The sequence below is a fragment of the Boleophthalmus pectinirostris genome, unplaced genomic scaffold (genome assembly GCF_026225935.1).
Source record: "Boleophthalmus pectinirostris isolate CB_2022bp ecotype Guang Dong unplaced genomic scaffold, ASM2622593v1 HiC_scaffold_7, whole genome shotgun sequence".
Lineage (NCBI taxonomy): Eukaryota > Metazoa > Chordata > Actinopteri > Gobiiformes > Gobiidae > Boleophthalmus > Boleophthalmus pectinirostris.
Window position 1 is genome coordinate 13,368,131 of NW_026571473.1, and position 27,793 is coordinate 13,395,923.

Sequence of the window (27,793 nt, forward strand, 5' to 3'; positions counted from 1 at the left end):
ATTCCCTGGGGGTGTGATGCTAACAGCAGGCATGTTTTTGTCTGAAGCTCTCTTAGACTTTGATTGACCACAATCTGACCATAAAAAACTGACTTAGCTGGAACTGTAACAGATGAGATCATGCTTGTGCTGTGCTGTTAATGATGAACGCTTGTATTTATCACAGGCCCCTGAAAATGTGGTGTTTAAATCCATTTTGTTTTCTTTATATGTGTGCATTGTGCCTTCATGGTAACTACTGAACATTCCACTATAGAGATATATGTAGAATACCCCCAGTGTAATGTCACTGCAAAATATCAATAACATTTGAAACAGGGTCAGTGTTTGCCTGCCTAAACATAACTAACATTGTGCTTGCTCATGTGTCTGCGTCGTGCCTGTGCCACTCTGCTCCTCACTCCGACTCATGTCAGTTAAACTGCGCATGCTCCCATCAGTTACATTTGTGTTCATACGTTAACAGCATTTTTTACAGGCTGACTCCACTCCTAACAGTGGACCTCAAGGGACATTTGTTGGATAAAATGGTCTGCACTGGGAAGACTGTTTTTGATACCAAGTTTAAAGATGCACTATGTCACGTTTTTGTTTGAGGGTCCATCACTTGCCCATCTCATAAAAATGTTATTGCTTTACCTGGAATGTTTCATAGTATGGCATTTATGGGTTTCAGACAAATGATTCCTCTCTGATTTTAAGGTTTTTGTAAGGGCTAAATTGCTTAATTGAATTGCTTAACTGTCATGGTAATGACAAGTTATAAAGTTAGAAAGATTTGTTTATGGGTTTTAGTCTTATATTTATTCAGGTGCAGTTGTTAATTGTCAAAAATGCTTGTCTCCAGGGTATTAATGTCATTTTGTTGAAGATTACAGGCAAAACTTACATCTTCATGGTGAATAGAATGTTTTTGACCCTCCACCTAAAAACAAACATAGTGCTCCTTTAATGGCTTTTTATCTATAAAAAATCCATGGTTTAGCATTTAGTCTAACTTTTTTTAATTATCCTATTTTGCATGTCATGTTGTCCACAGTGAGGGGAGGGGGCTTAGCTTTGTATGCATCCATTTGTGTGCATGGTTACGTGAGTGTGTCATCAACATCAGCATGATTTTGTATCCCAGTGTTTTTTGCTCAGTGGAGCTTTAATTTATACAGTTAGTGGGACTTTGAACCCCTGTCCCTCATCTCTCCCCTCCTGTCATGAACTTCCTTTTGGATGTAACTCTACATGTCAACCAGCAGATGGCAGCCTTTCTTCACAAATTCCCTACTAAAATCAAGCTGGACTGGGCTTCCATGAAATCCTCAAATTTAAATCAAGAGGAGCTCTCTGCAGTCACAGTCTGCCTTAACAGAAATGGTAGAGCTTGACTACATCTCCCATCAGCCACCTGGCTCCACTTGTGTCCAGGTTTTTACATGTACTTTGTTCATTTGAATGTGACGTTATGTGGTGATAGTTTCAAACCATTGAATGAATTGTACATAATAACATGTCTGAATGTGTTTCCGTGGTGATTGTTTTTAAGTTTGATTCATTATGAGAAAAGATTATAAATTGAACTTTGCACTTTGAACAGCATTTGAAATGAGTAGGTGCTGTACACAGGTATGAATAATGTGTGTACGTAGCTAGGTTTCTGAATGACCACTTTTAGCTGCAAATCTAAAATTAAACTTTTCTCTGAACAGTTTTATAGTTTTTGTAACAAGCTTTTTGCATGATTTTCAACATTCGTTAGCTGTTTTGTTGTATTCATTGAATACTTAGACCACTTGTGTTACTCTCAACACAATATGTGCTTCCTTTTGGTGCTGTTATAAGCAAAAACAATTCACCACTAATGTTTGTTGGTCTCACAAGTGTTTATATATATTTCAGCGCCTTACTAAACCAAAGTTAACTAAACACATTCTTCAATTCATATTTTGAGATTACACACTACAAATAATACAGATTTAGTGAAACTAGCTCTTTGTATTCCTTGTTTTAGCAGCTGGTTTGTATTTGACAAAGCTGTGAACAGAATGATGCTGTAAGAAATGTTTACTCCCCTCACTTGATATCGAATGGCACCCTCACATGTCTGAACTTACCTTCCATAACCCAACTTAAATGGTAAAACAATTGTCTTTTTTTTTTCTTTAAGATGACATTGCACTGTTAATAAATAATTGAGCACCAACTAATCCTCTGTCAGTCTATCTAAATGTACAGTGTGTGAATTTGTACTATAATAATGCACCCACTTATACTGCCTTCTGTGACAATGACAATAACACATAATAAGCTTACTAAAAATACTCCAAATTCTCTAAGAAATGCCTTTTTTATTTTACAACATTTACAAAAGCAAGTTAACTTAAGCTGCTGATTGGTCAATTGTAAGCCTTTGAGATCGACCAGTATGGGTTTTTCATGGACATGGAGCAACCAGTGGCCAATAAGCTCTGCTGATATTTTTGTAGGGCCAATTTATTTTATTGTAATAATTATGTAATTAAAATTTACTCCGAACTCCCCACAGCCTTTTTTTTTTTTTTTTTTAAACTGCAAACCTTTAATAGAACTATGTATTACAGTTAGTGCAATTATCTATTCATATTTTAAGTGTTAAAATAAAGCTAAAAGCAAAATATGCTGGAGATTTAAGGCTGATACTTGATACGCTTAAAAGTCCAGATGTCTACCCCATATATCGGCCATATATCGGTCTATCTCTAATAAGTCTATGGGAAATCGTTCATTTGCGGTTGGGGTTTTGTTGTAGTAACAGCCAGCATATCACTAAAACTAATACAGTCTAGTGTATGTTCCATTGTATTGCAAGTATAAGTACAATTTCAGGTTTACTCATTAAATGTTACCTCAGCGTGGTTCTATACAAAACTCTAATAAATGCAATTCAACATGTAGCCATAAACATGTTTATTTTTTCCACTAATTGTCACTGTGGTAAATAAAATGTATCTATAATGCAAAAGATTCAGGACTAGATAAGTGTGAGTTCTTCTAACAGTGCTTTTAACTAATCTCTTACTGTAAACGCTCACCTATACTACCAACTGGCATCCCGTGGAAACTCCCATCGACCACTATACATTTTTTTATTTTATTTTTTTATCACTAAGATGTCATTCCAGCTACATTGTACATGATGTAATAACGCAGTAACAGTAACATTGTTGTGCACACTTTTTACTTTGAATGTTTGTCATAGACTTTGTGAATAAATGCTTTTTTTGCATCTAAGATATTGTTCTAATAAAATAATGAAGCAAGTTTTTGAAGAACTTACTTGTAACTACACTGAACATACTTTTAAGTTCATACAACATATTTATTAATCTTTTCACTGGTGCTTACAATATAAACATTAAAATACATCCACATTTTTACAGTCTGCTACAATAAAATATGTACAGTCTTATTAACATGCTAATGCTACAAATAATTTACACACAGTTTAAATCATGTTAATGTTACTTTAGAACAACATGACCACTCAGGCTTCATTTTACAGGTGTAGAAATTTTTGGGATTTTAAGGTGAACAGTGTAATTTTTCTGGTTTGGTTTGCAGTAGAAGGTTAAATTTGCATTGAACATATGTATCACCATGGAGACAAGCAGGTGACACCATGATACCAAGTTACAGAGCAGATCTGTGGAAAGGCCAGAGAATTCACAGTCAGAAATTAAAGGTATTTTTACATACTTTTAGACATTTGTATTTGACTTCATGCTAGATAAATTTGTTACAATGCATAGCATCTTCATGGAGACAAGCAGGTAGTGGTTCAAGTCCAGAAAAGTTACATAGTGCACCTTTAATTTAAAGGGCTTGTACCTGACTTTTATTCCATAAAGTATAATTTAAAAGCTTGTAATTAAAAGATGATTTAATGATATATTGTGAGAACAAAAAGGAAGCAACTACCAAGAACAGATGGCTTTATCCAATCAGGAGCTTTTGTTGCATGAGGACTATATGGAAACAACAATCCCACACAGTTGTTTATCATGGTTGAACATCAGCATGAGAGAAGTGAGTGGGGCAAAAAGCTAATTCAGTAACATGCTCTTCAGGATACAGGCCCAGTTTAAACACAGCTACAAGTAACAGACTAGGGTTTTGTTATGCTGTAATAAAATGGTTAAACAGTTCAACAGTGACTCATATTTGTTATGATCATAAATATTTGTGTATACAGGCTCTTAAAACAAAGTGCTGCAGAATCCATGATTGACATAATTACAGCTACTCACAACTTAAACCTGTCTGGGTTAGTGTCCACCACCTCAAACAGATGCATAGTAACTTGACAGTGTACTCATTTTTATTGCCCATTTTATCCATAATGTAAAATAAAATATCACACAGTATGGCATTAAACGTAGCTTTCTCCATGTAGTCGAACCAGTGGTGCCACTCGACCAAGTTACAAGTTGCATCTGTGGAGAGGCAACCCCACTCACAGTAAGAACGCATGCTTTTACTATATTTATGAGCATTTTTACTGAAACAAATGCTAGAAAGGTAAGTTAAATGCCATACTGTGGAACATTCCAGGTAAAGCACTGAGATCTCAATGGAGACAATCAGGCCAGAAAAATTACATAGTGCACCTTTAAATCATTTTTGTTTCATCTCCAAACCATGCCAGGTGGCTCAGCTTTTGTTACCTGGAGGTTTTGGGTCAATAGGTTAAATGATTCAAACCTGCGTCTTTAGTTTTATAATCTTCTTAAATCCAATCGGTGGACCCAAAACAACTGCGTATTTAATCAATGTTTTTAAACTTCGTGCCGTGGTGTATGCCCACATTTGGATGAAGTCAGATTAATGTCTGTGTTTTGGGAGGGGGCTCCAGTTTCCGTGACAACGCGGTGAGGATGAGGTTAAACTTGTTGTAGCGATCTGATTGGTTGACGGTTGCTCCTCTGCTTCCCCATAGCAGGCGAAGCTGAAAGTCTGTCTTGAAAACCTCCAATAGATCTTTGTCAATCTCAAAACCTGTAAAAAAAAAAATATATATATATATACACAAAATATATATTAGTTTTATTTTGCCAGATTTTAAAAGTGCATATGACAGGTTTTCATGTTTTCTTAATTTTCACTTGGTATTGTGGGAAATATTTATGATGAAGTTTTATATCAGTTGAGTGGGAGTTTGTGTAAAAAAAAGTTGAAAAGAAAAGCACAAAAATACATGAAGCAGTGGTGAAAAATACCTCTACCTATGTAGTCAAAACAAAACAAAAAATCCATAGAAAATAAACAATTTGCATGCAAGAATGGAACATTCATTTAACAAAATAAAGATAGTGTAAGGCTAATCATAAGTATCGTGCAATTTAGACAAGTTTTGGGCTTTGTTCACATTGCGGGTTGCTAGGTAACAGTTATGGAATTACCTCTATATATGTCTTATCTCCTGCTCATAAGTAAGATTAAGAACGTCATGAAAATTAAAGAAAAAAACAAAAAGAACTTTTGCATTTACCTTGCAAGATCTTGTGTGCATTTGTGGTATAGCTTTCAGAGTTGTGCGCCATTTCTCGAGCTGCCTCCAGGTGGCGCAGCATGATGTCACAGCCATGGTCACTGGTCTCCCAAAGCTCCGCCCCATCAGGACCCATGGGTGGGCGCTCCATCAGGGTGAGCAGGGGCACCAAGAGAGGAACACAGACCAGAGTACCAATAGTTGCTGTGGAAGGCAAAGATAAGTGTGGGACTTAGTATTATAATGTTTTTCAGTTGTAATCGATTATATTGCTTTGCCTGTTCCGTACCTGTGCCTTCATATAAGTTCTTGTAAAAAGGTTTGAGGATTTTCTCGTAACCTATTGCTGTTTGCGTGAAGTTTCTCCGAAGAACAGTCCATGTTTCTTCTAACCGAGTAATCTGTACAAAAAAAAAGAAAACATCAAATATTTTGGTCCAAATTACTGAAAAATAGCTAGAGATGGGAACAAACAAATTCAACTAAATCTTGCACAAGACTGTGCAAGATTTTGACACAATTTATACTAAATAAATGGATAAATATCTAGTTAATGCATATGCCATTCTTATTGAACCTTTTTAAAATAATATGTATTCAAGTATTCATTATTTTTGGTAAAAGCAATGATTGTGCACACCAATTTTATATTATGATAATTGCACTCTAATGTAATGTAACCTGAATTGTTGGCAGATGTGAGACCCTGTGACATTATATCTTAATAAAAATGATATAACACTTTACCTGGGGCATGTCCAGAGCTTTCATCAAAGCAGTGAAGGCAAACAGGTCTCCCACAGTGTCCTTCAGCTCCACAGCCACTAGAATAATCCTGTTCAGAGTGGACGCCCGCTCCTCCACACTGCCTGTGCACCCCAGAATATCTACCGCCACTCCGATCGCCATCGTGTGGTGCCTGTCACAGTCAATATAAGTAAGTTGAATCTCAAGCACAAAATGTAGCTTTTCTAGTGGGTCATCTATCCGGCTTGTCTCCATTCTTTGCCTAGAATGCTCCACACTGTGACATTAAACTGATCTGTTGCATTTATTCAATTACAAGTATTAGGTCAAAACAAAAAACAACATCTCTACTGATCTGACCTGTTAGTTAAGTTAAGACAACATAACGTGGTTGTCTGTATGGAGATATGCCATAGTATGGAACATTTAAAAGTAATAACAAAGTAATAACATCTTCATGGAGAGTGACCCACCAGAGTGACCCACCACAGGCAAAAGTTACAGAGTAAACCTTTAAATAGTTACAGTAAAATATGCACCTCTCCATCAGGTCCAGTCTGAGTTGTTGACCGTGAGGCAGAGTGACTAGCTCCAGTCCTGAGGCCACACCCATCCGACCTTTGACCTCTGCAGTTACTCCAAGTATCCTCGCAACCTGAAAGAAGCAAGACAGAATTTAAACCTCCAGAACCTACACAAAAGCTTTCAACACAGCTATAATACAGATAGATGTAGACTCAATCTGTGTGAATGAAGAGAAAAAAAAATCTTTAGTGTTTAGTCTTATTATGCTATAGATGCAGTAAAGATGGGGACCAAAAATAATCATTCTACTGGTGCTTATTAACTGCCAGGCTGATGGTTGATTGTGATTTTAAAATATAAATAGCTTAAAGCTCAAGTATACTTTTGATTTTTAAAGTATATTTTGAAACAGGTATTTTAATCCTCCAGAGTGGGTGGTGCCCGGCGGGTTGGGAGAAGCGGCTGTGAGGCGGGCTCTAGAGTGATGATTGACAGCCAACTGACAGACACAACGATCCAACATGGCATGGACCATTGCGCTCTAGACTTTGAATCTGAGCGAACATTTGTGCTCGGATCATGCCAGTCCCCCTTTTCTCTAGACAAAGCGGGACATTGCAGTGACCAGCAGTGCCACCTTGCTGAGAGGGGCTCCTCTACCTACCGCCCGTAGACAGGAGTTAGTCCAACCCTATGGTCCAACCTGAAAATTCAAATGTACTGGCCGTAGTTGATCCTAAAGAGGCCGTTACAAACACGGCTTTTGACCCAAAAATCAGTTTTTTAATAAATATGCACTAAAATGCCAAAATAAGGCCAGGGATAGGTATACATTTCTATTTTAGACCCATTTACAAAGCTAATCAGTAGAAAACTGATTTTGGTGTTTAGTGACCCTTTAAGTAACAAAACTGAGTACTTCTTCCACCACTGGAGTACAATGGCAGCTAAATAATAGGACTGAACACATTTAAATAGAGTTGATACCTGGCAGTCGGCCACAAGCAGGTGGCGGGCGATGCTGTGGTGGTCGTGACTCAGCAGCAGCTCTTTGGCTCTCTTCAGCACAGACATCTCCAGGGGTTTGTTCACCTCAGGGAGCAGGCGGGTATCAAATGTGCTTGGGTTAAAAGCTGATTCAATCTCTATCACTGGCCTCAGAAAACTGCATTCAATATCATTTTCATACTCCTCTTCCTCTTTCCCCAGATTATCTTCCTCTTCTTCACTAGTGTTTTCCAAAGCAGCAATAGCGTTGTGGTACGAGCTCCGATCCAGCCCTCTCCTGTGTCCTTCTGAGTCATTATCAATTTCAGTGTGTCCGTTTTTGGTCAGTCTGTCTACGTAACTGCAGGGGACAGCTAGGTTGTCCATAGAACCGTTGTAGGATTTAGTGTCTGGACCTCGGAGCGGGCTGTTGGACCTGAGATCTGCAGGGCTGGGCTGTCTCTGGTCTGGTCCCAAACATGAGTCCAATTCAGGAAGGTGGACAACCTCTGAGGCATCTGGAGGGAGGAGGAGGTAGTGGGGTCTTACTCCTGGAGAAGCTATGGTACGGAAAGAAAGTTCATTTAAAATAACATAGTAATAAGATAACTAGCATATAGATTTTTATTTACAAGCACTATTAAAGGGTCCATATTGTGCTATTTTCTGATCTGTTATTATAATGCTGTGTCCTCATCAAAAGCATACCTGGATTTGTGTTTTGTTTGTTTTGTTTTATTTAACACACAAACCCTGCATATTTAGACTAGAGTTTTTCTCTCAAACAGAAAATACTTATACAGGAACTACTCCACTGATGTTTTAAACTCCATACACCCTCAATAGAATCATTTAGGTAATTTCAGCCTTCGAAAAGGTAGCTGTTAACTTAAAAGCTACCACAAGGTAGCAAGGGAGCATTTTGAGCTTTGGAGATGTAGGCAGACTAGTAATAAAGGGTTCCTCAAACATGTGTGAATGAAATAAAACACAACTCCAGTTATATTTTTGAAGAAGTAACAACATTATAACGTGGCTTAAAGCTCACAAGAACCAATTTTGCATAATATAGGACCTTGCACCTTGCACCTTGCACAGTAAGGAAGTCAAAAGTGGAACTAAGTTCGCAATAAACCAGGACTAAACCAAGTCTAGACCAGGAATAAACTAGAAATTAGGCCTCAAACCAGTGTGAACATACCCTTACAATGTATTGAAGCGTAACCTCTTGGAGTTTAAATCTTTCGTCGCATTTCAACAATACCATGAGCCTATCCATAGTTTTCAAAATAGAGCAGACATATTTGCAAATTGAATTTTTTCATAAAATATAATAATACCTACAATTTCCAAAACTACAGATATTACATAGTTGTCACAGTAGTTTCAGTTTAAGCTTACCCGTACTTCTCCACATTGAGTTTGGAGTGTCCAGACAAAGTGAATCAGAAGAAGCAGTAGTCCGACTGGATACAGTGGTGCAGGTTTCTGATTGGCTGGTGGGCGGGGCTAAGGGCTGAAGTGCAGGTGAGCGAGGGAGGCGGGACAGAAGCACCTTACTTGGTTTAGGAGGAGGTTTGGGACACAGCTGACTGTCAGAGCCTCTTATGGCCTGGCCTAGACACAGACATGGAAATATAATGCAAAGCTGTTATTTCATTGATGTTCCTTTAAGCATCATGACATATACATCAATGTCTGTCTGGTTACCAGCATACTTTGTGGATGGGAGCAGACGAGGACACTGTGAAAATCAATTTCTCTTTGACAGAAAATTAGCTGATCTCTGCTCCTGGCTCTGCTATCGACATGTGCAGATGAACCTACATTTTAAAGAGCCCGCAGTAATGGCTTTGTGATACTGACTCTAGTAGATAGTTATAAAAGAAACTGTTTTGTTTATGGCATAATTCAGAGGTATCCACACTTTTTTTGTATGCCATATACATATCAAAACACAGTTGATGTAGAGAGCTGATTGCGGGCCATAGGTTGGTGGTTAATACAGTGAATAATAAAAAATGTGCATTTAAAACAGGTTAGAATCAGTCACCAGATGTTTATTCATGCTTACATCTTCAATAGGACACACTATATATTTGATACTGGCTTTATCTAGGTACATTTTCAGACACTTGCAATGAAAAAAACTGCATAAGGTTATGTGGGCTAATTCAAATGGAAGTCTGAGGGCCAAGAAAAATTGGTCTGATGGCCGCAGTTGGTCCCGGGCCATAGTTTGGACACGACTGGTATAAATGATAAGTGAAAGCACATGATTTAAAGGATGCATAGTCCTTACAAACAGTTAATGTCAGAGCATTTATGGTTTTGGAAGTGGTCATTTCAGGTTTGGTGGGGCTTTTTATATCAGGTGGAGCTTACCTATCTCTCCTGTCCTCCGGGGGAAGGAGGGGCTGAGGACCGGCTCACTTCCTGTTCGAAACACTGGGGACTTGGGCTTTGGACTGGGGGGTTGTGTGTCTGGAGACAGAGCTGGTTTACAACCTGATGTGAAAAAACAAACATTATTGAGGTCATTCATACAAAAATGTAGATTGTTACACAGCTATTCTCACCAAGAGGTAAGAAGCTTTCTGACTGGTGGGCCTTGAGTGGCCGTCGTCTTTCCAGGATCTGATTGAGGCTGGCCGGTTGACTGCCACAGCGATCTTTCAACCTGATCAGAGCAAATAAAATACAAAAATCAGCATACAACAGTTACAGCTCAGATCTGTGGAGAGGCATGGGCGCTCATAGTAAGAATGCATGTTTTTGAACATATTTTACAATGTAAAATTTTTAAAAAACTCAATCCAGAGTATTTTACCGGATCATTGCACATGTTATTAACACTTTCATATCTTTAATCTGCAAATGTTTCACTGTCTCAGGTTTCTATTCACTGTTTCATATTATGATTGATGTGTGTATTCTGTTACTCGCTGTTTTATACTGCCTCTTTGCCAGGTCATCATTGAAAATGAGAAAGTGTTCTCAATTGATTTGCCTGGTAAAATACGGGATAAATAAAATAAAAAATAAAAAAATCGATCAGCGCATATAAAAGGCAAATCAACATACAACAGTTACAAGTCAGATCTGTCTAGAGGTATGACTGCTCATAGTAAGAATGCATGTTTTTGGAAGTATTTTTGAGTAAGCCACATTGATCTTTCAACCTAAAGAGAGGATATAAACCACAGAAATCATCATACACCAGTTACAGGTCAGATCTGTAGAGAGGCATGGCCACTCATTGCAAGAATGCATGTTTTTCAAGGTATTTTTGAGTAAGCCAACTTGATGAGAGCAAATAAACGATATAAGTCAGTCATGTTAATAGAAATAAGAGTAGCTTTTATGAGGTAATTGGGTCGTGCTGACAGTGACTTTGCTGATTATTCCAGTTATATTAAACCGCAAATGTTGTAACAGGCTTTAACGGTCGCACCCTGTGGCTCTGCTCATATATTATACATATTTTTAATGTAAGAAACCCATTTGCTTATTTTCAGCATTCAGCCAGAGGGATAAACAGCTCAGGGCAAAAAGTCAAGATCTTAAAGTGGTAGCCTCTCCTTTATTTTGCTCCACCCTAACCCTAGTGAACCCCAGTAAGAGTTAATATGCAAAAACACACAAGTGCCATTTGGAAAAAAAAAGTAGAAGGTTTACAGTTTTCTCTTTATTCAGCAGTGTTTTCAAAAGCCAAATATACTTTAATCCAATAAAAATATTATTCCATCCCTTTTTGAGAAAATTAATTCAACTGTTGGTGGTTTTCAGATTCTACAATATAATGATGTCAGATGGAGACAAGAGCCAGTTTTCCCTATCGCCATGGGAAATTTCTAAAATAATAATTCACAAATGTTGAACTTGGTCATTTCTGTTATTGACTAGACCCATGACCTCAATGTATTACAACAAAAAACTGCATTATAACAATATTATTTTTCTAATTTTAACTACTGCCCCTTTGTATTAGACAGTATTGGCCTATAGAATGTCATCTGAAAACCAGCAATACTGTTACTGTACTATTAGTTATATGTGTTGAATAAAGTACGGCTGTAGAAAAATGAAATTCTTGGTTGACATGTCCCGGTAATCGATTAGTTGACTAAAAATGGGGGTGCTGCCAAATGTATCGGACCAAAACTGCACTCAAGAGACTACAACTGCACAGGAATTCATGCTAAACAGATTTTTACACTAAAGAGTACTAGGACATAATGGAAAATGTGTATAGGTAAGTAAAAAGCAGATTAAATACATGATTCACTCACAAATCTTTTGCCAACTCACTCCATATTTTCTCTTGTTTGGTGAAATCCTTAAAATTGCAATTACATAATTAGTCGACTAATACAAATTTTGGCCAACTAAGACACCAAGACTGATTAATCAACTAAACAATTACAGCCCTAGAAAATAGTATCAAAAAAGAAAAAAAATCTAAATTTGAGATAAGTGTTTTTGCAAATGAACTCTGATATTATTCTAATGTGGTGCAGTATATTCAGACCTAAGCTGGTGTCCTCTGGTCAGCCCGTTGTCCTGGCAGGGAGACACATCGTGCAGGTTGTGTTTTTCGTGGGCGTGTCCGTTGGTGATGTTTAGACTGAGGCGTTTTTGGTTCCTCTTCTCCTGTGCGGACAGACTTGCCTCTCTCTGGGGACTGGACAGACCATACTTCTCCTCCAAACAGCGAAGAGGTAACGATCGGTTTATGGGCTGAAAGATGATGGCTCCTACAACCTGTAAAAAAGATGCCGTTAAAAAACCCTACACCTGGATCTAAATCAGAATTAGACAAGAACTAAACCACCTCTAGAACAGGACCAAACCATAGACTGTATATTAGTTTATGGAACAAACTACACTGGGGACAAACCAGGACCAAACTGTAACTGTCTGAGGTATGAAGCCTGCTTAAAGGTGTAACTTTTCAACACCTGCAAATAGCCATTGCTTGGCCTAGAATGTTCCACAATGTGGCATTAAGCCTATCCATCTGCGCAGCCAAGCAGATGATGCAACCAGGCCAAATTACAAGTTAAATCTGTGAAGAGGTGCTATCACTGTAAGAAGTCTTGGCTAAGAGGTCTTTATGCTTTACTGTCCTACTTTTAGCAAAGTTCTGGACATCCACAAAACAATTATTTCTTCTAAAAGCTCAAAATCCATCACACATAACTTCAGTTGTTACTGCAAAAAGCTCCTGGGTGTTCTACCTGTGCGACTGGTTTTCTGTTGCCGACGTAGTATCTGATAAGCGCAGGGACGCTGTCAAATCCTTCTTTATCCAGACGATACTCCACTCTGGAATAGGCTTCATTCAACATCACAACCTAAACACAGACATTGTGTTAACAGAATACAAAAGCAGCAGTTGGTTCCCATGGTAACTTTGAACTCCTACACTGTACCTTCTTATTAATTTTAAAGTGCTGAGCAGCGTTTCTCCATTGGCAGGTCATCACGTAACTTCCTGGACTTGACAGCGAATCACGAACCAGGAAGTCTCCATCTCGCTGGACCAGGTTTTCTGCGACCTTTAACAGTAAAACAAATCTGATAAGTACGTCTGAGAAAACTTAAAAAAACATTTTTTTTTTGGAGGGTCTGTCACATGCTTGTCTCCATGGAGATGTTATTGTGTGGCCAGATATGTTCCGTAGTATGTAATTAAACGTGTATCTTTATCTATGATGCCCACAGCCAAACCAAGTGACAAATGACAAGCACACTCATAGTAACTCATAGTTATGAATACATGATTTTCAAGTGATTTGTGAGTAATGAAATAACTGCATGACAGATATGTTTAATGCCATACTGTGGAACCTTCAAATCAAAGTTCAAAATGCTCTATTTCTACTTTGTGATGTCAGGAAGCAATAGTTTTCAAGTTAAGAGCTACCTTTTACAGTTGAGATTGGAAATTCAAGGGCTCAAATTATCCAAATGATTCTAGTGAAGGTGTGTGGAGTTTAAAAACACAGTGGAGCCCTTCCTGTATTATCACATGACAGGACATGTCAATGTAGGACAGAGTGTATTCTGTGTGAGAGAAGAACCTAAAAAGGCAGGATTAGTGTGAATGAACCAAAACAAAAATCAGGGTATGTTCTTGATGGCCTTTTAAACAAAGCATTGCGTTGATGAGCTTCACTTTGTTCAGTAGAAATGGATCACTAAAACATGTCATGTGACTGAATCAATACACAATTAAAACCAGGCCAGTCCAATAACACACTTTAACTGTTAACACTGGATAAACTGTGCAGATTTGTGTTATAAAGTCTATTTCCATCTCACAGTCACTGCTCTGTCTCCCATAGACTTTAATTAAGTGTGTGTTTGTGTAGCCTATAATGGTTTGGTTTAGTCAGAGGAAGCAGCATATTAAAAGTGATTAGATCTTGGTGGGCTTCACATGCAGTGCACAGGGGCCCTCCTCCCTTTGGCTCTAAATACTGTCTGTCTCTCGGGTCACACGGATGGGGGATTTTCAATATAGGAGCAGACTATGATGTGAAAGTACAAAATCAAATGAAACAGAAAGTGCACACTGAAGTACTTATAGAGGTGCAAATGCGAGGAGCAGCAACTTAACAGTGAAAAAATGCTTTGCACACTCAGATGGCTGACGTCCAAAACATGTTTCATTTTTAGATAACTTTTCAGCAAAAAGCCTTTATCAGATCATTTATATTCCTTCGGACCACAGTACAAAATGTCACATAAACTTGGCCTGCACAAAATAAAGCAATAGAAACAAAATAGCAATAGCAAACAGCAAAGATGTAATTATAAACCCCCAAAAAATAAATTATTAGTGAAAACACTGCTAACTCTCTCTAACTCTTATGTTAGTTTAGCAGTTCATATTTAAGTATTTTCATCCATGCTAGTGCTCCTGGATGAGTGACCTGATTTTTTATTTGGAAACATAATTTGCAAATCTATTCACTTTATTTCTTTCAAAATTGTGTATTACCATCCATTAAAGAGATAATCTGGAATTTTGGACATAGGACCTCATTTCCTAGTTAGCCAGAGTTTTGGAGACGTGTGGAGACATTTAAAAAAAAATTCCATCCAGTCCTTGTATTTGCAGAGGTCGCTGGTGCTAGGCTAGTGCATGTCAATGGCCATAGTTAGCCTGCTGCTAAAAACAGTCTTAGCCATTCCACACAGCTCCCAAAACAAATCTATTATTACGCCAGAATGTCGATTTGAATGTCTGTCGATAGAAGTAAAACTTACCTTGCACTGCATGAATCGTGGCATTTTGATGGACTATTTTCTCATATATCAATCCGCTGCTGCCAAGCTTTCCAGCAGGAAGTACAACTCCCTGCTGCTCAGACATAAATCCTTCAAATGCAAGGCTCATTTTACAACACAGACATTCACATCAACAGTCTGGTGTAATAATAGATTTGCTTTGGGTGTTTTGTGGAGTGGGTAAGACTGTTTTTAGTGTCAGGATAACTAGGGCCATTGACATGCGCTAGCCTAGCACCAGCGACCTCTGCAAATACAAGAACCGGATGGAATATTTAAAAAGTGTCTCTGGCTAACTGGGAAATAAGGTCCTATGTCCAAAATTCTGGACGGTCCCTTTAAATCTCCTTTACAACACAAAGACCACATCATTTAAAAGCTTCTACTCATGAGGCTGTCAGCACTGTCTTTTGTTCCACTATTTGCTTCAGTAAGAGTGTGAACTTATCTTTTTTATACTTGTAAACAGTAATGACAGGTGATCAGGTTGGACTAGTTCCCTCCAGGCTGAAGGGAGGGACTGGAGACTGCTCAGACTAGTGCAGAGTTAAGTAATTACTAATTAGATAATGACCTAGATGTAAGAATTTAAAAATAATCTTTACTTTACTTTATCTTTCAAATTCAAAGTCTGATTTCCTAAAGCTAGTAAAGAATCTATTATTATTTAAGACATTTTCAAAACTGATAATAAGCAGTATATTTTTTAAATGAAATCATCAATAGAACCTGATTTAAAATTTTGATACATACAATTATCTGAGCCAGTTTCCTTTTGCAGTTAGTATCCCAGGTTGGTTGTGTGATTATTTTGGGGTTCTAGCCTGAAAATGTAACATACATGACCATGACAGTAGCTCCCTCTGTTCTGTATCACTTGAGGAAAAACAAAACCCCTGATCTATTAGACTATGTGAAAGAAAATGAATGAAGGATTTCACAGTTGTTTGGTGATTTTGAATAGTGAATTATGGTAATGTTATAATAATAATTGTAACACTAAAGTTTGTTATTGTGACATTTGTAGTGTAAAGCAGTGTGGTACCTGTCTGGGTATGGCTCCGTGGTACCATGCGTGGCTCCTGGGCTCATCTCCGTTCATTTTCAGCTCCTCCTCCAGTTCTCGCCGAAGCTTCTCTGGAGGACAGTCCAAAATGAACTGGTCTCTCGAGAACTGCAAAGAAAAATAAGACATACATTACAAAGATGAAGCAACATGGGCATTTTTAATATATCTGTGAACATTTTACAAGCAAAATAAGTAATTTCAATTCAATCTATGGACCAAAAAGGTAAACTAGACCTGGTTGAATTCTATTTCAGTCCTGCCTCAGTTCTGGTTTAGTTCTGAATCAGTTCTGGTTTAGTTTTGGTTTAGTCATAGTTTATTCCTGGTTCAGACCTGGTTTAGTCCTGTTCCAGTCCTGGTTAAAAATCTGGTTTAGTCCTGTTCCAGTCCTAGTTTAGACCTGGCTCAGTCCTAGTTCAGTCCTGGTTTAGTCCTAGTTCAGTCCTGGTTTAAATTCTAGTTTAGTTCTGTTCCAGTCATCAGTCTAGTTTGAGGAATGACTATATATTAGTGTGAATGAAAGAGATTTATGGATTTCAAATTTTTTAGTTATTGTAGCAATAATTGTTCATAAAAATCATAAAATTATGAAGTTTTTTGCTTAAAATAATCCACTAACACTAAAATGTTCTATTATTACATTGTTAAATTTGGACCAAGCAAAGACATTAGTCACGTGCACAGCTGAGGAAAGAGACAAATGAACTGGTATTTCATAATAAACAATAGCCCCACGTGTTGTCAGTTACAAATCAAGTACGTCCAGTCCTTTTCTGCTTCATTACTTCCATTATCTTAACATGACTCTGACATAACCCAGTAATGTCTGTTTTAAACCATACTGAATAAAACAATATTATTTTGACACTACAGAGCAAGAGGTCAATTTTTAAGGTCAACAGAAAAACTTTCCATAACACACTAAAAATACCAAGATAGAGGCTGCCAAAAATACAATGTGGTATCTGGAGTCAAGCCAGAGATTAAACATGCAATCACTACAGTAGAAGAGAACTTTAAGCCTATTAATAGAAGTTGTAGTACTCAGTTACACCATGCTTTTTCACTTTTTAATTGAGTAATGCATTTTACAGTGTACCAGTACTCCTGTTTGTGTAAAAGGTTTGGTAAATGGTCACATTTTTCTATAGCGCTTTTCCACCTTCAAGGTACTCAAAGCACTTTACAACAAGGAACCACTCACCCATTCACACACCAGTGTACACAGACACTGTGGGCAATGTGGGTTAAGTGTCTTGCCCAAGGACACAGCGACAGCATTCATCTGTGGGAGCTGAAATCACACCAGCCAACCTGTGGGTCAGTGGATCTGACCGCTCAACCTGTGATGTTTATGTCGAGAGCTGGAATCAAACCACCAACCTTCAGATCAGTGGACAAATGCTCTACCAACTGAGCTACTACCGCCCTTTTGGTTTGGTTTGGTTCTTTTAGTAGTTCAATCTAGTCTAGAGCTTGACTCTAATTTCTTGGACCACTGCTTACTTAATAGTATAATCATATCATTTTAAAGTAACAGTACTTTTACTTTTACAATTTTTACCCAAACTCTACCTACCTCTGAATATAAATCAGCATATTCCAGTGGTGTAGGAGGAAGTATGAGTATTTTGTTTCTTAAGCAAAAGCACAGCAAAAAATACTCAAGTGAAAGTATCACATGAAAATTACTTTTTAAAAAAGTATTAAGTACCTATGAAAATGTACTTAAAAAGTAACAAGTAAAGGTATTTTGCTTACATAAATACAATGTGCTCAAGTTAAGTAGACATACCTAAAATGTATACTTAGTACAGTACTTCTTTTACTTTATTACTTCCACCTCTAGCATATTCACAAAACCAGATTGATACAATAAAAAAAGTTAAGATAAAGATCAAATTTTGAAGTTTCTAACAGTTACAAATACACACTTACTTCACAGCTGCTTGGTCTCTCCATAGCTCTTTCTCAGATCTGCCTTTAGTTTAACATAACTACAAACTTTTTCCAATTAGATCCTATAGTCTTCCCATTTTTTCATGTAGTATTCCTCATTGTCTCACATGGTTTCCGATCTGCAGCACTATGACCAACCCAAAGCCTGTACCTGCCTCCGTACACACCTACACCTGACGCAGAGCCCTCAGGTGACGCAACTATTTCCTTCAACTCATCACATTTAAACTGGTTTTGCAACTTTGAAAAGGTTCTGATTTTCCAGTAACAGTTTGAATTGATACATTTGATGTCTGTTTATGGGAAACGCTACAGTCATTTCTGAATTAGACAGAGATGCATGGGAAATGTGTACTCAGGATAGTTAATAAATTGTATGTTCAGAGTATATGTGTAATTCTTTCTTTGTAGAAATAACAATCTCCCATAGTAAGTTGTAGGGTACTATGAGATACAGTGTTACTGTAACATTGACAGTAGAACCCACCAGTGATGGAAGAAGTACTCAGTTTTGTTACTTAATTAAAAGTATTGATGTACTTATTTAAAAATGTACTTAAAGAGTAAAAATGTTTTCAAATTTTGAAACAACTGAATCAATCTTTTTTTCTAGCAGTTTTTATTTCTATATTTTTGTTTGCTCATATTACAAATGTGTTAAAAATAAACATCTCCAACAATAATAAAAACTACTTTCTCTTTTCAGTTCAGTTAAAAATGTAATGAAGTTTAAAGTATAGAAGTAAAAAGTATTCACTTTAAACAGATACCAAAAATGTAAGTACCATAAAAAGTACCATACTTTACTACTTTTAATTTGTTGCATTCCACCATTGTAAGCAACATTAGAGTTAGTAAAAACAGCAGAGTGGACATTGTAGTAGTAATTGAAGACCTCCTGGTTAATTAAAGGTAAAAAAGTAGTAGTAGTAGTAGTAGTAGTAGTAGTAGTAGTAGTAGTAGTAGTAGTAGCAGTAGTAGCAGTAGTAGTAATAGTAGTAGCTCTAGGAGTACTAGTACTAGTAGTAGTCAGAATAAAGTCTCTATGGTACTTTTGAATTCTGTGGTAATTAATGTAAGAATAAGGCTGGAAACAAAAGCAACTGTAAATAGCAATGACAGTGTAAACAAAAGATTGACCTACTAATAGTATAATTACTTACTCTTGTCTTGAGTAAATACATTTAGATTTTCAAATGTAAAGCTCTTATTTCATTAGTAGTAGTGGTATTAGTATTAGTATTAGTAGTAATAGTAGTAGTAGTAGTAGTAGTAGTGGTAGTAGTAGTAGTAGTAGTAGTAGTAGTAGTAGTAGTAGTAGTAGTAGTAGTAGTAGTAGTAGTAGTAGTAGTAGTAGGTGATCTCATTTCAAACTGATATCTTACATGAAGCCATAACAGTAAGAACATGCACTTACATATGTATTGATTAATATTCATGCAATTGTTTGAAAAAAGCCAATACCACTCCCCATGAAACTGAAACCTTTATGGTGCATTACACACTGAACTGGCTCTATACGTCTCTCTAAAGACATTACAATAGACCCCTGTGCCCTGCATCTCAGTGGCTCTGGAGTGGGACGAGAATCGCTCAGATCGAATTTCAGCTTCATCCAAACAGAAAAGAGACCATGTCATTTTGAGAGACATTATTGCCTCTAAACAAAGTAGAAGTCTGCATTGTCCTATAGTGTAGTAGTAGTAGCAGCAGCAGTTTTTCCTGTTATGCAAGGATGACTACCAATACAACCTGAAAACAAATTGAAGGTATTACTATTTATTTTTAAAAGCACCACAGTTTTGCTGTTTTAGGGTTTAAAACTGTAAAACTGTGTAACTTTTTGAGTGCTGTGTCTGCGACTTCTACATAACCATGGAAATGTTGTTACTTTGCCTGGATGGTTTCACAGTATTGCATTGAACATCTATACAATATTCAATTACATGTGTTTTTATTACTTAAAACGTGCATTTTTCTGTGAGCAGGGTCGCCTCTCCACAGATTTAACTTCTCTGGTGACAGCAAGCAGGTGTCGCCCCCGGATAATACAGACTGATAAGCTTAATGCTACACTGGGGAACATTCCGTAAAACAATAACATCAAGGAGATAACCAGGTGACTAACCCTCCAACTGTGCAGCTTTAAGAATTAAGGTGGTTCTTCTTGCAATATAATAGTGATTGTCAGTGCCTGGATACAAATTGTGAATATTTTAGTTAAAGTGTAAATGCCCTGTTCATTAAGAAACAATTCCATGTCATTTAAAGTTTATTTAATTGAGTCTTGCCCTTGAAAAATGTTTTAATTAATTCAAGATTTTTAAACCCACTGTTTGAAAGTAATATGTTCCTTGGCCCATTTACAGTTTACAGTGTTTGTATAAAATATATACTAGATTGAACATACATGAAGTGCACATTGTAAATATGTGGATGTCCTTAATAACAGTTTCTTCAGTAACACATCAACTTATTGCAATGACTAGTTTCTGCTTAAAAGCATGTGACAGAATTGATAAATGCATTTTATATAATAACACTAACATTTCTTTTTATTTGTATTGATTTGTACTATAGTAAGAGCTCTTTTTATGTCTGCTGTCACCATGCCAACAGAGATGATGGACAGAGCAGAGGAGGGCAATGGATAAACGAATGCAAAGTCGACAAAGGCACAAGAGACGAAACAAATGGATTATGCAGATGAGGTAGACGAATGTAATATTTAAGAGGGGGCATGATGAGAATAAATATAAAAGTGGACATCCATTCTTTTTACTGGTGGTTGTTTTATAAGAGTCTGCAGGATGATGTCATTCTTAGTGCTGTAGAGGCCTCGGTGACTATAACAATGGCCACTAAGATCCCTCTCTGTCATTCAGGCTTATAGTGAGCTCATATTTACTACTGGTTTCATGAATGAGTCAAGAAGTCACATGCTGTCCAAAGAAAACAATGACTTTTAAGTGAAATTAAAGTATCAAGATTAAGTGTGTTTGAGTCAGCATATTTGTGTCAGCAGCTGTACAGACTCTAGTGTTGGCAAGCTAAAAAATGCTCAATCATAATATAGTAATAACTTATGAATTCATCAATATTTTTGAGATACTAGAGACTGAGGTACTTTGTGAAAAGCATGAAATCAACCCGACTTACTGATCTACTTGCAGAGCTGGATGCATAATACAGTAGTAAATAATGCTTCAATATGGACCTTTTAAAATCAGGGCAATGGGAGGCAAAATGAGGAAGACATAATACATTTTCAATGATTAACTGATGAGCAGATCTAAATGCTTGGTTTTTCTACATTATAACAAAAAATAAACAACAATTTTGAATTTCCAGGATACAAATATTTGTTAATTTGCTTCTCTGTTAAGAAAGATGGAAAAATAAAATTTATTAATCTCAAATTTGTAACTGAGCTTCACAGAATGTATCATTTATGGTGAAATTTTGAATATATCTGTGCGAAGTGGAAAAAAATTTAGTGGGTTCAACATTTCTCTAAGTATTTGTCCAGTAAAACCTCAAAATCTGTCATTTGTCAGTGTTTATCTTAATCTCTTAAATCAACAATTCATGTAAAACACAATAGTAAATGTTTTTAAACCAGGCTCTGACATCACTCACATGTGTCTGAGGGTTTTTATTTGCCAAATTTCCCTTGATTCCTCATATTTTGTGATATTCTAAACTTTGTCCCAGTTTCCCCATTGAAATCAAATTATGTTCCACTTCACTTTTGCCTCTAGCCTCCATTCCAGAATCTACAATATTTTTGTTTACAATTTTTTAAAAGTCTATAAACTGATCTGGCAGCTCTCTCCAACCTCTACATTCACACTATCCTTCCATAAAGTATGTCTTGCTACTTCACTTTTACCTGTAGCTATTCACACAAGTCCTTGCCCTGATCTTGCAAAGAGACGTATATGAAAAGTTGACATATACTTTGATAGTTCTTGAGGTGAGGTGAAGGACAGTGTTATGGCAGTCCAAGTAAATGAGAAAGTAAATTACAGTTGGACTGAGAGCTGCTCAAACACGTCCTGAGACATCTGCATTGATTTTACTGTCCTCCTGGGCCCGCTTCATTTGCCATTAAGAACACATCCACATTTAAAAGAGCAATCGACTGCCTCATTTCAGCTGACATCTATGTGCTAAGTGTGGGCCCTAGTGTCACGATATTACATTTTCAAACTTGATTTCCATACTAAGGAAGAGGATTGATACTCAATACTGATTCCGATACTACGATGAAAAATAAAAATACTCTTTAGACAACAGTATGTGATTTTCAACACTAAATAATAGTACTTTCTATATCAAAATCATTCTAAAGCTATTCAGGAAAGGTTCATTTCTGTCAGTCAATGTGACTTTTTTACTTTTACTTTTACCAATTTTAGTATCTGATTTTTGGTACTTTTGACAAACCTAGTGAGCCTAATATGAAGATTAGTTCTTCATATTAGGCCTATGTAGCTTTCCAGTTGGAGGGTCCGCTACATGTTAATGACTATGTACGGTATTTACATTTTCTAACAATAAACTAAAATGAAATGAAAATAAATTTAAAATGCAAGTTAGATTCATTTAAAAGCATCAAAGCATATTGTGGAATAGGAGCATTAACATCTCTATGGAGACGAGCAGGTGACATATGTACTTTTTTACTTGTATTCTGCATATACCATCTCATTTTACCACCACAGGGCAACAAGGGGACCACTTTTAAAGGCATTTCCTGTATGTGGATTTCCAATAGATTTTCTAGAGGTCCAATTTGTTATATGGAAAATCCAGTCTTAGCTGCAGCTGACCAATCAGGAGACACTGGTCTAAGCTCTTTGTCCTTTGTGTCCTCTGATGTGATGGATGAGTAACCCTTTAAAATCATAAAGCCTTTGCCCCCTCTTTAAACTCATTATAATCCTGTGTGTACTAAAATATTACAAAACCCAGAAATCCTCAGCCTAGTACTTTTAGATTTGTTTTAACATTATCAATTCAATACGGAGGACACAAAGGAGCAGAATCATTGCCCAAACATTTAAGCTTGCTGGATGCTGTGAACAATGGACATTATTGCTATCCAATATCAGATACTTTGTGAAGCTTTGAAACCAGACAGGAAAGTATCAGCGTTATTACCAATCACCAACAGCAGGAGCTCACAGACTTATTGTAACACTTCAATAAAGTTCGACTGGATATTTCTCCTGTTTGCTAATACTCAAGGTACAGTAGCGGCATCTTACCGTAAAACATTTTTTAGAAAATAATTGCAATTGTGATTACAATTTTAGAATTTACAGACTAACTTGAGAGAAGTATGAAATATTATAATTATAAACTAAACAGGAGTAATATACATGTTTGTAGTGGTCTAAATTAAGCAAGATTTTCCCTTGAAGATTTTCAGATTTTTTGTTTGCAAAGGACATTGAATTCCCTAAACAACTAATGCCTTTGCAATTTATTAATTGCTACATAATTTCAAGTTAAACTTTTGTAATTATTTGTGCAGTACCCAGTGGAGACAAGTCAACATTCTATTTCTTGCTGATCCATTCTCTTCTATTCCTCACAAGAAAAGACCCAACTGACACAATTAATACAAACTGTCCAAAGTGCAGTGAAAGACAGAGAAGCGCAGCCATGCCTTTGTACATCTTCAGAGGGGCTTATGAAACAGTCTGCAATAGTGAAAAAGAGTGTATTCCCCCACAGTGATAACATCTGAGAAACTGAAGGACAGTCCCTGAGGTGTTTGGGATGTTCAAAGCCTCTCAAAAGTACATCAGAACATGGTCCACTCCTTTCCTGTTTACAAGCAAAGATGAGTCTTCCTTTATAGATGGGGCATCTCTATAGGACACACTTAAACATTATATTTAGGGCTGCCTTACAGTGTGCTGAAATAAGGTTTTAAGCAATTAGAAATAGATCTTATGCTTCTTATGCTACCATGTAAGGCTGGTCATTTAATTGCATTTGAATAAAAATGACTAATTAACTAACTAACTAACTAATGATACGTTTGAAGACTGCAATTACTGGCTGGGTGTTTCTTAATCAACCGGTCTATTAATCAGTAGTAGTACATAAATAGGAGCAAAATGTAGACTTCTGCAGGCACATATTGGGTAATTTTTAGTGTTAGGGTCCATTATTACGTGAAATTTACTCTTGATCTTTAAACCATGATATAATGTTGTTACCGCCTCAAAAACATACCTGGTGTTGTGTTTTGTTCCATTTACGTGTTTGAGTAACCCTTTAGAGTAGTCTGTCTTCATCTCCAAAACGCTCTGTTTCACCTTATGATGTCATGAGCTGGTAGTTTTCAAGTTAAAAGCTACCTTTTACCTTTTGCTCAGCAGAAATGGGCAATGCCAGAGCTGAATTCATCCAAATGATTCTAGTGAAGTTGCATGGAGTTTAAAAATAAAGTACACCAATTCCTAACAGAGATTAGAAAATAGCATAGTATGGGCAATTTTACTTGTAATAGCACATAGTTTGGAGCAAAACTAAGACTTTTGAAGGCATACTGGGTCATTTTGAGTGTTAAATTTGTTCTTGAGTTGATGTTAATTTTACAAGTTTGCCTCTTCCTTGTTCCTGAACATTATTTAAAGTCCTATGTATTTGCTTTTCATAAGAAACCATAACAATCAAATAACATGTTTTTGGCATCTGACACAGCTCCAGTGTCTCGCATCGAAGCTTTTTTCCAAACAGAAAAATTATATCTGACTTGTGATGACTATAATTAGCAGTAAAGCACATAATCACTCTAATTAGCTTCTACAAATCTTGTTCAGCAGTATTTGATGTATAGCAGTAATATCAAGAACTAAATATGAAAATGTCTTGCTTTTCATGTTCTACCAGTTCAGATGTAAATTAAACTAGGACTAATACTTGTAAATATAGAAGGACAAAAACATATCGTCTCTAAATTAAACATAACGAAAAGGATTACCAGAAGCTCACAGATTTTGGTAATTACTTTATAATTGTAGTTTTCTGAATCAGATGTTGTCAAAAGACGTCATTGTGGCTATTGTATTTAGTTTGAACCCTCATTTTGTGTGACCTCATGTCTCGATGATGAAAACAGGCTCTTATTTTCGCTGGTTTTGCTTTTGTTGCTACTCTTTCCATTCAGAATTTATCTTAATCTTACTGGTCCGGAGGTCAGGCAGTTTACAGTGACATTTAAAGGAGCGTTTTGTCTTCACTGAATGTCAATGGGGTGATAAAAGTGGACAACACAAGAAGCAGTGCCCTTGATATTGTACTGTACTGTACCACTAGCCTCCAGCCTGCTCCCAATCTCTCTTTCCCAATCTATCTTCCTCTCTGTTTCTCTTTCTCCCTCTCTCTTCTCCTCCATCTGTTGATCTGGTGTGATGCCCATTTAACCTACGGGACCTACTTATCATCCATCCAAAAACATGTTGTCACTATTTCAGATTATAACACTTAACATAGAGCAGTAAAAGATTTATTTTATGTTTCGAGGGGTTAATCTCAACAACAGGAACATGTTTTTAGGGATTTTTGAAGGCAAATGCACAGAAAAAACAATTTGTCTGAGACTTAATCTGATCCGCTGTTGTGACAATACATTGCTGTCTTGATAATATTTTACATAGAAGCGGTTTTAAGGATAGATGAAGAAAAAAATCATGTAACTACAGGTGGTAACTGATACAAACACTAGTACTGAAGCTATATGGAACAAGTATAGATACTGACAAAAAAGTAATTAAGACAAAGTTGGACCTTTCCTGAATAGTTTTACAATGACGTGGATAAGAATTCATATAAGATAACAAAATATTAAAGAAAATTGGTATTGAGTATTGAGCCTTTTCATTCAATATATAAATGATTAAAGGTCCTATATTATACAAAATTGAGTCTTGTGAGCTTTAAGCCACAGTACAATGTTGTTACTTCCTCAAAAACATACCTGGAGTTGTGTTTTGTTTCATTCACACATGTTGAGTAACCCTTTATTATTAATCTTTCTACATCTGCAAAGCTCAAAATGCTCTATTCCACCTTGTGACATCATGAAGTGGTAGTTTTCAAGTCAGTTGCTCCCTTTTTCTTTTTGTTTAGTAGAAATAGGCAGTTCCAGGTCTTCAATCATCCAAATGATTCTAGTGAAAGTAGTGGAGCACTTCCTTATTACCACATGACATCAGAAAGTGGAACGGAGTGTTTTCTGTTTGAGAGAAGAACTCAGCCTACATATGCAGAATTTGTGTGTTAAAAATGTCTGAATGAAATAAATCAAAACTCCAGTATGTTTTGATGAGGAAACAACATTTTAACATAGATCAGAAAACAATGTAATGCACGCCCCTTAAATATATAAATCAGTTTTGTCATCTTGCATTACATCACTAATGCCAGCTGAATTCCCCAATAAAAGTCAATATATTTTTTTGCAAAGTCATTTGTGTCTTAATCTTGTTCCAAAATGCTTACTTTTAGTACTTCCAGTAATTTGCATTTTTGGTTCTTTGCCTCCGCTCCCATCCAATCTCTTTAACAGCATTCACACGTCACTGATGGAGCCCGACCAGCCAAAGTTGCCGATTTATCATTGTGGTCACCTTATACCTCTCCCACTATCTATGCATGGGCTTCTCTTACTTCTTTATGGTTAGAACCAGTCATATATCTCATAGCACAGACAGCCCAGTCACACAGTGGTCTTTATGAGAGAGCCTGGGACCCATAATAAAAGGCCAGTGTTCGGCTCACACACGCAGCACAGGGGAAGAGGACTACCATTCACTCTCATTAGATTACTCTGTCAGCGAAGTGTTGTTTTCCACACAGCCCAATATGCTCCATCCCTAAGTCCCTCTTGTCTCATATAAGAGCAGGTTAGAGAGAAATATAGCAAAACACAAGCAATAAAAGTGTTTGAATGGGGGTGCAGAGACATGGTTTTTACTTTCTTATTGTTTCTTTAAATCCACTGATTTAAAGAAACAAGAAAGTAAAAACTGTGCAACAGTTCTGGTGGAGGGTCCACTACCTGCTTGTTTTCATGGAGATGTTATTGCTTTCCCTGGAATGTTCCATGGTATGACATTAAACGTCCAGCATTTAATCATTAAGAGTGTTTCTATTGCTCAAAAATATCACAATTCCCTCTGTGAATAGGGTGACTCTCCACAGATCTGAACTGTAATTTAGTGCTGTAACCTTGATAGATAGGTTTAATCTATACTGTGGAACATTCTAGACAAAGTAATAACATTTCCATGGAGACATCAGGTGGCAGACCCTCTAATAGAAATGTTACACAATGCACCTTTAACTAACATTGGTAAAACTATACAAAACGACAATAAAAGGCAAATTAATTAACAACTTACTTGTCAGGTCATGATATAACATGACTATCTACCTAACCATAACTATAACTATCATTCCACAGAAAAGAGCTATATGCAAAAAGGGAAAAAAAAAGAAAAAAAACAAAAAAAAAAAACTTTTTGATCAAGAAAGAGACTTGAAATGACCATTACTGTGCATTCAGAGCTACCTTAATATTACCTGGACACTCAAGAGAGACGTAATTTTGTATTTGCTAGGCAAGTCTTAACAAGCGAACTTCTCACATAAGATTAATGAAGTTA

The 27,793-nt window shown here is 36.7% G+C and overlaps 2 protein-coding genes across 6 annotated transcripts in view; one reads left to right on the forward strand and one right to left on the reverse strand.

The window, feature by feature from the left end:
- Positions 1-27,793, forward strand: part of fnbp1l (formin binding protein 1-like) — an 82,951-nt gene that overhangs the window by 44,032 nt on the left and 11,126 nt on the right. The window lies entirely within an intron of this gene.
- The window catches only part of bcar3 (BCAR3 adaptor protein, NSP family member), a 58,063-nt gene continuing 33,610 nt past the window's right edge, over positions 3,341-27,793 (reverse strand). For 3 of the 4 annotated variants that reach the window (XM_055164522.1, XM_055164523.1, XM_055164524.1), the window contains 13 exons: positions 16,122-16,250; positions 13,213-13,338; positions 13,018-13,134; positions 12,309-12,541; positions 10,357-10,457; positions 10,163-10,285; positions 9,179-9,394; positions 7,778-8,337; positions 6,805-6,920; positions 6,266-6,437; positions 5,808-5,919; positions 5,519-5,722; positions 3,341-5,025 (listed from right to left, as the gene is read on the reverse strand). In XM_055164522.1, the coding sequence (XP_055020497.1) occupies positions 4,847-5,025; positions 5,519-5,722; positions 5,808-5,919; positions 6,266-6,437; positions 6,805-6,920; positions 7,778-8,337; positions 9,179-9,394; positions 10,163-10,285; positions 10,357-10,457; positions 12,309-12,541; positions 13,018-13,134; positions 13,213-13,338; positions 16,122-16,250 (2,388 nt within the window). In that variant the 3' untranslated portion in view covers positions 3,341-4,846. Of the gene's footprint in view, positions 5,026-5,518; positions 5,723-5,807; positions 5,920-6,265; positions 6,438-6,804; positions 6,921-7,777; positions 8,338-9,178; positions 9,395-10,162; positions 10,286-10,356; positions 10,458-12,308; positions 12,542-13,017; positions 13,135-13,212; positions 13,339-16,121; positions 16,251-18,083; positions 18,203-27,793 lie in introns of those variants that run through there. The other variant, XM_055164525.1, reaches the window with a different exon arrangement.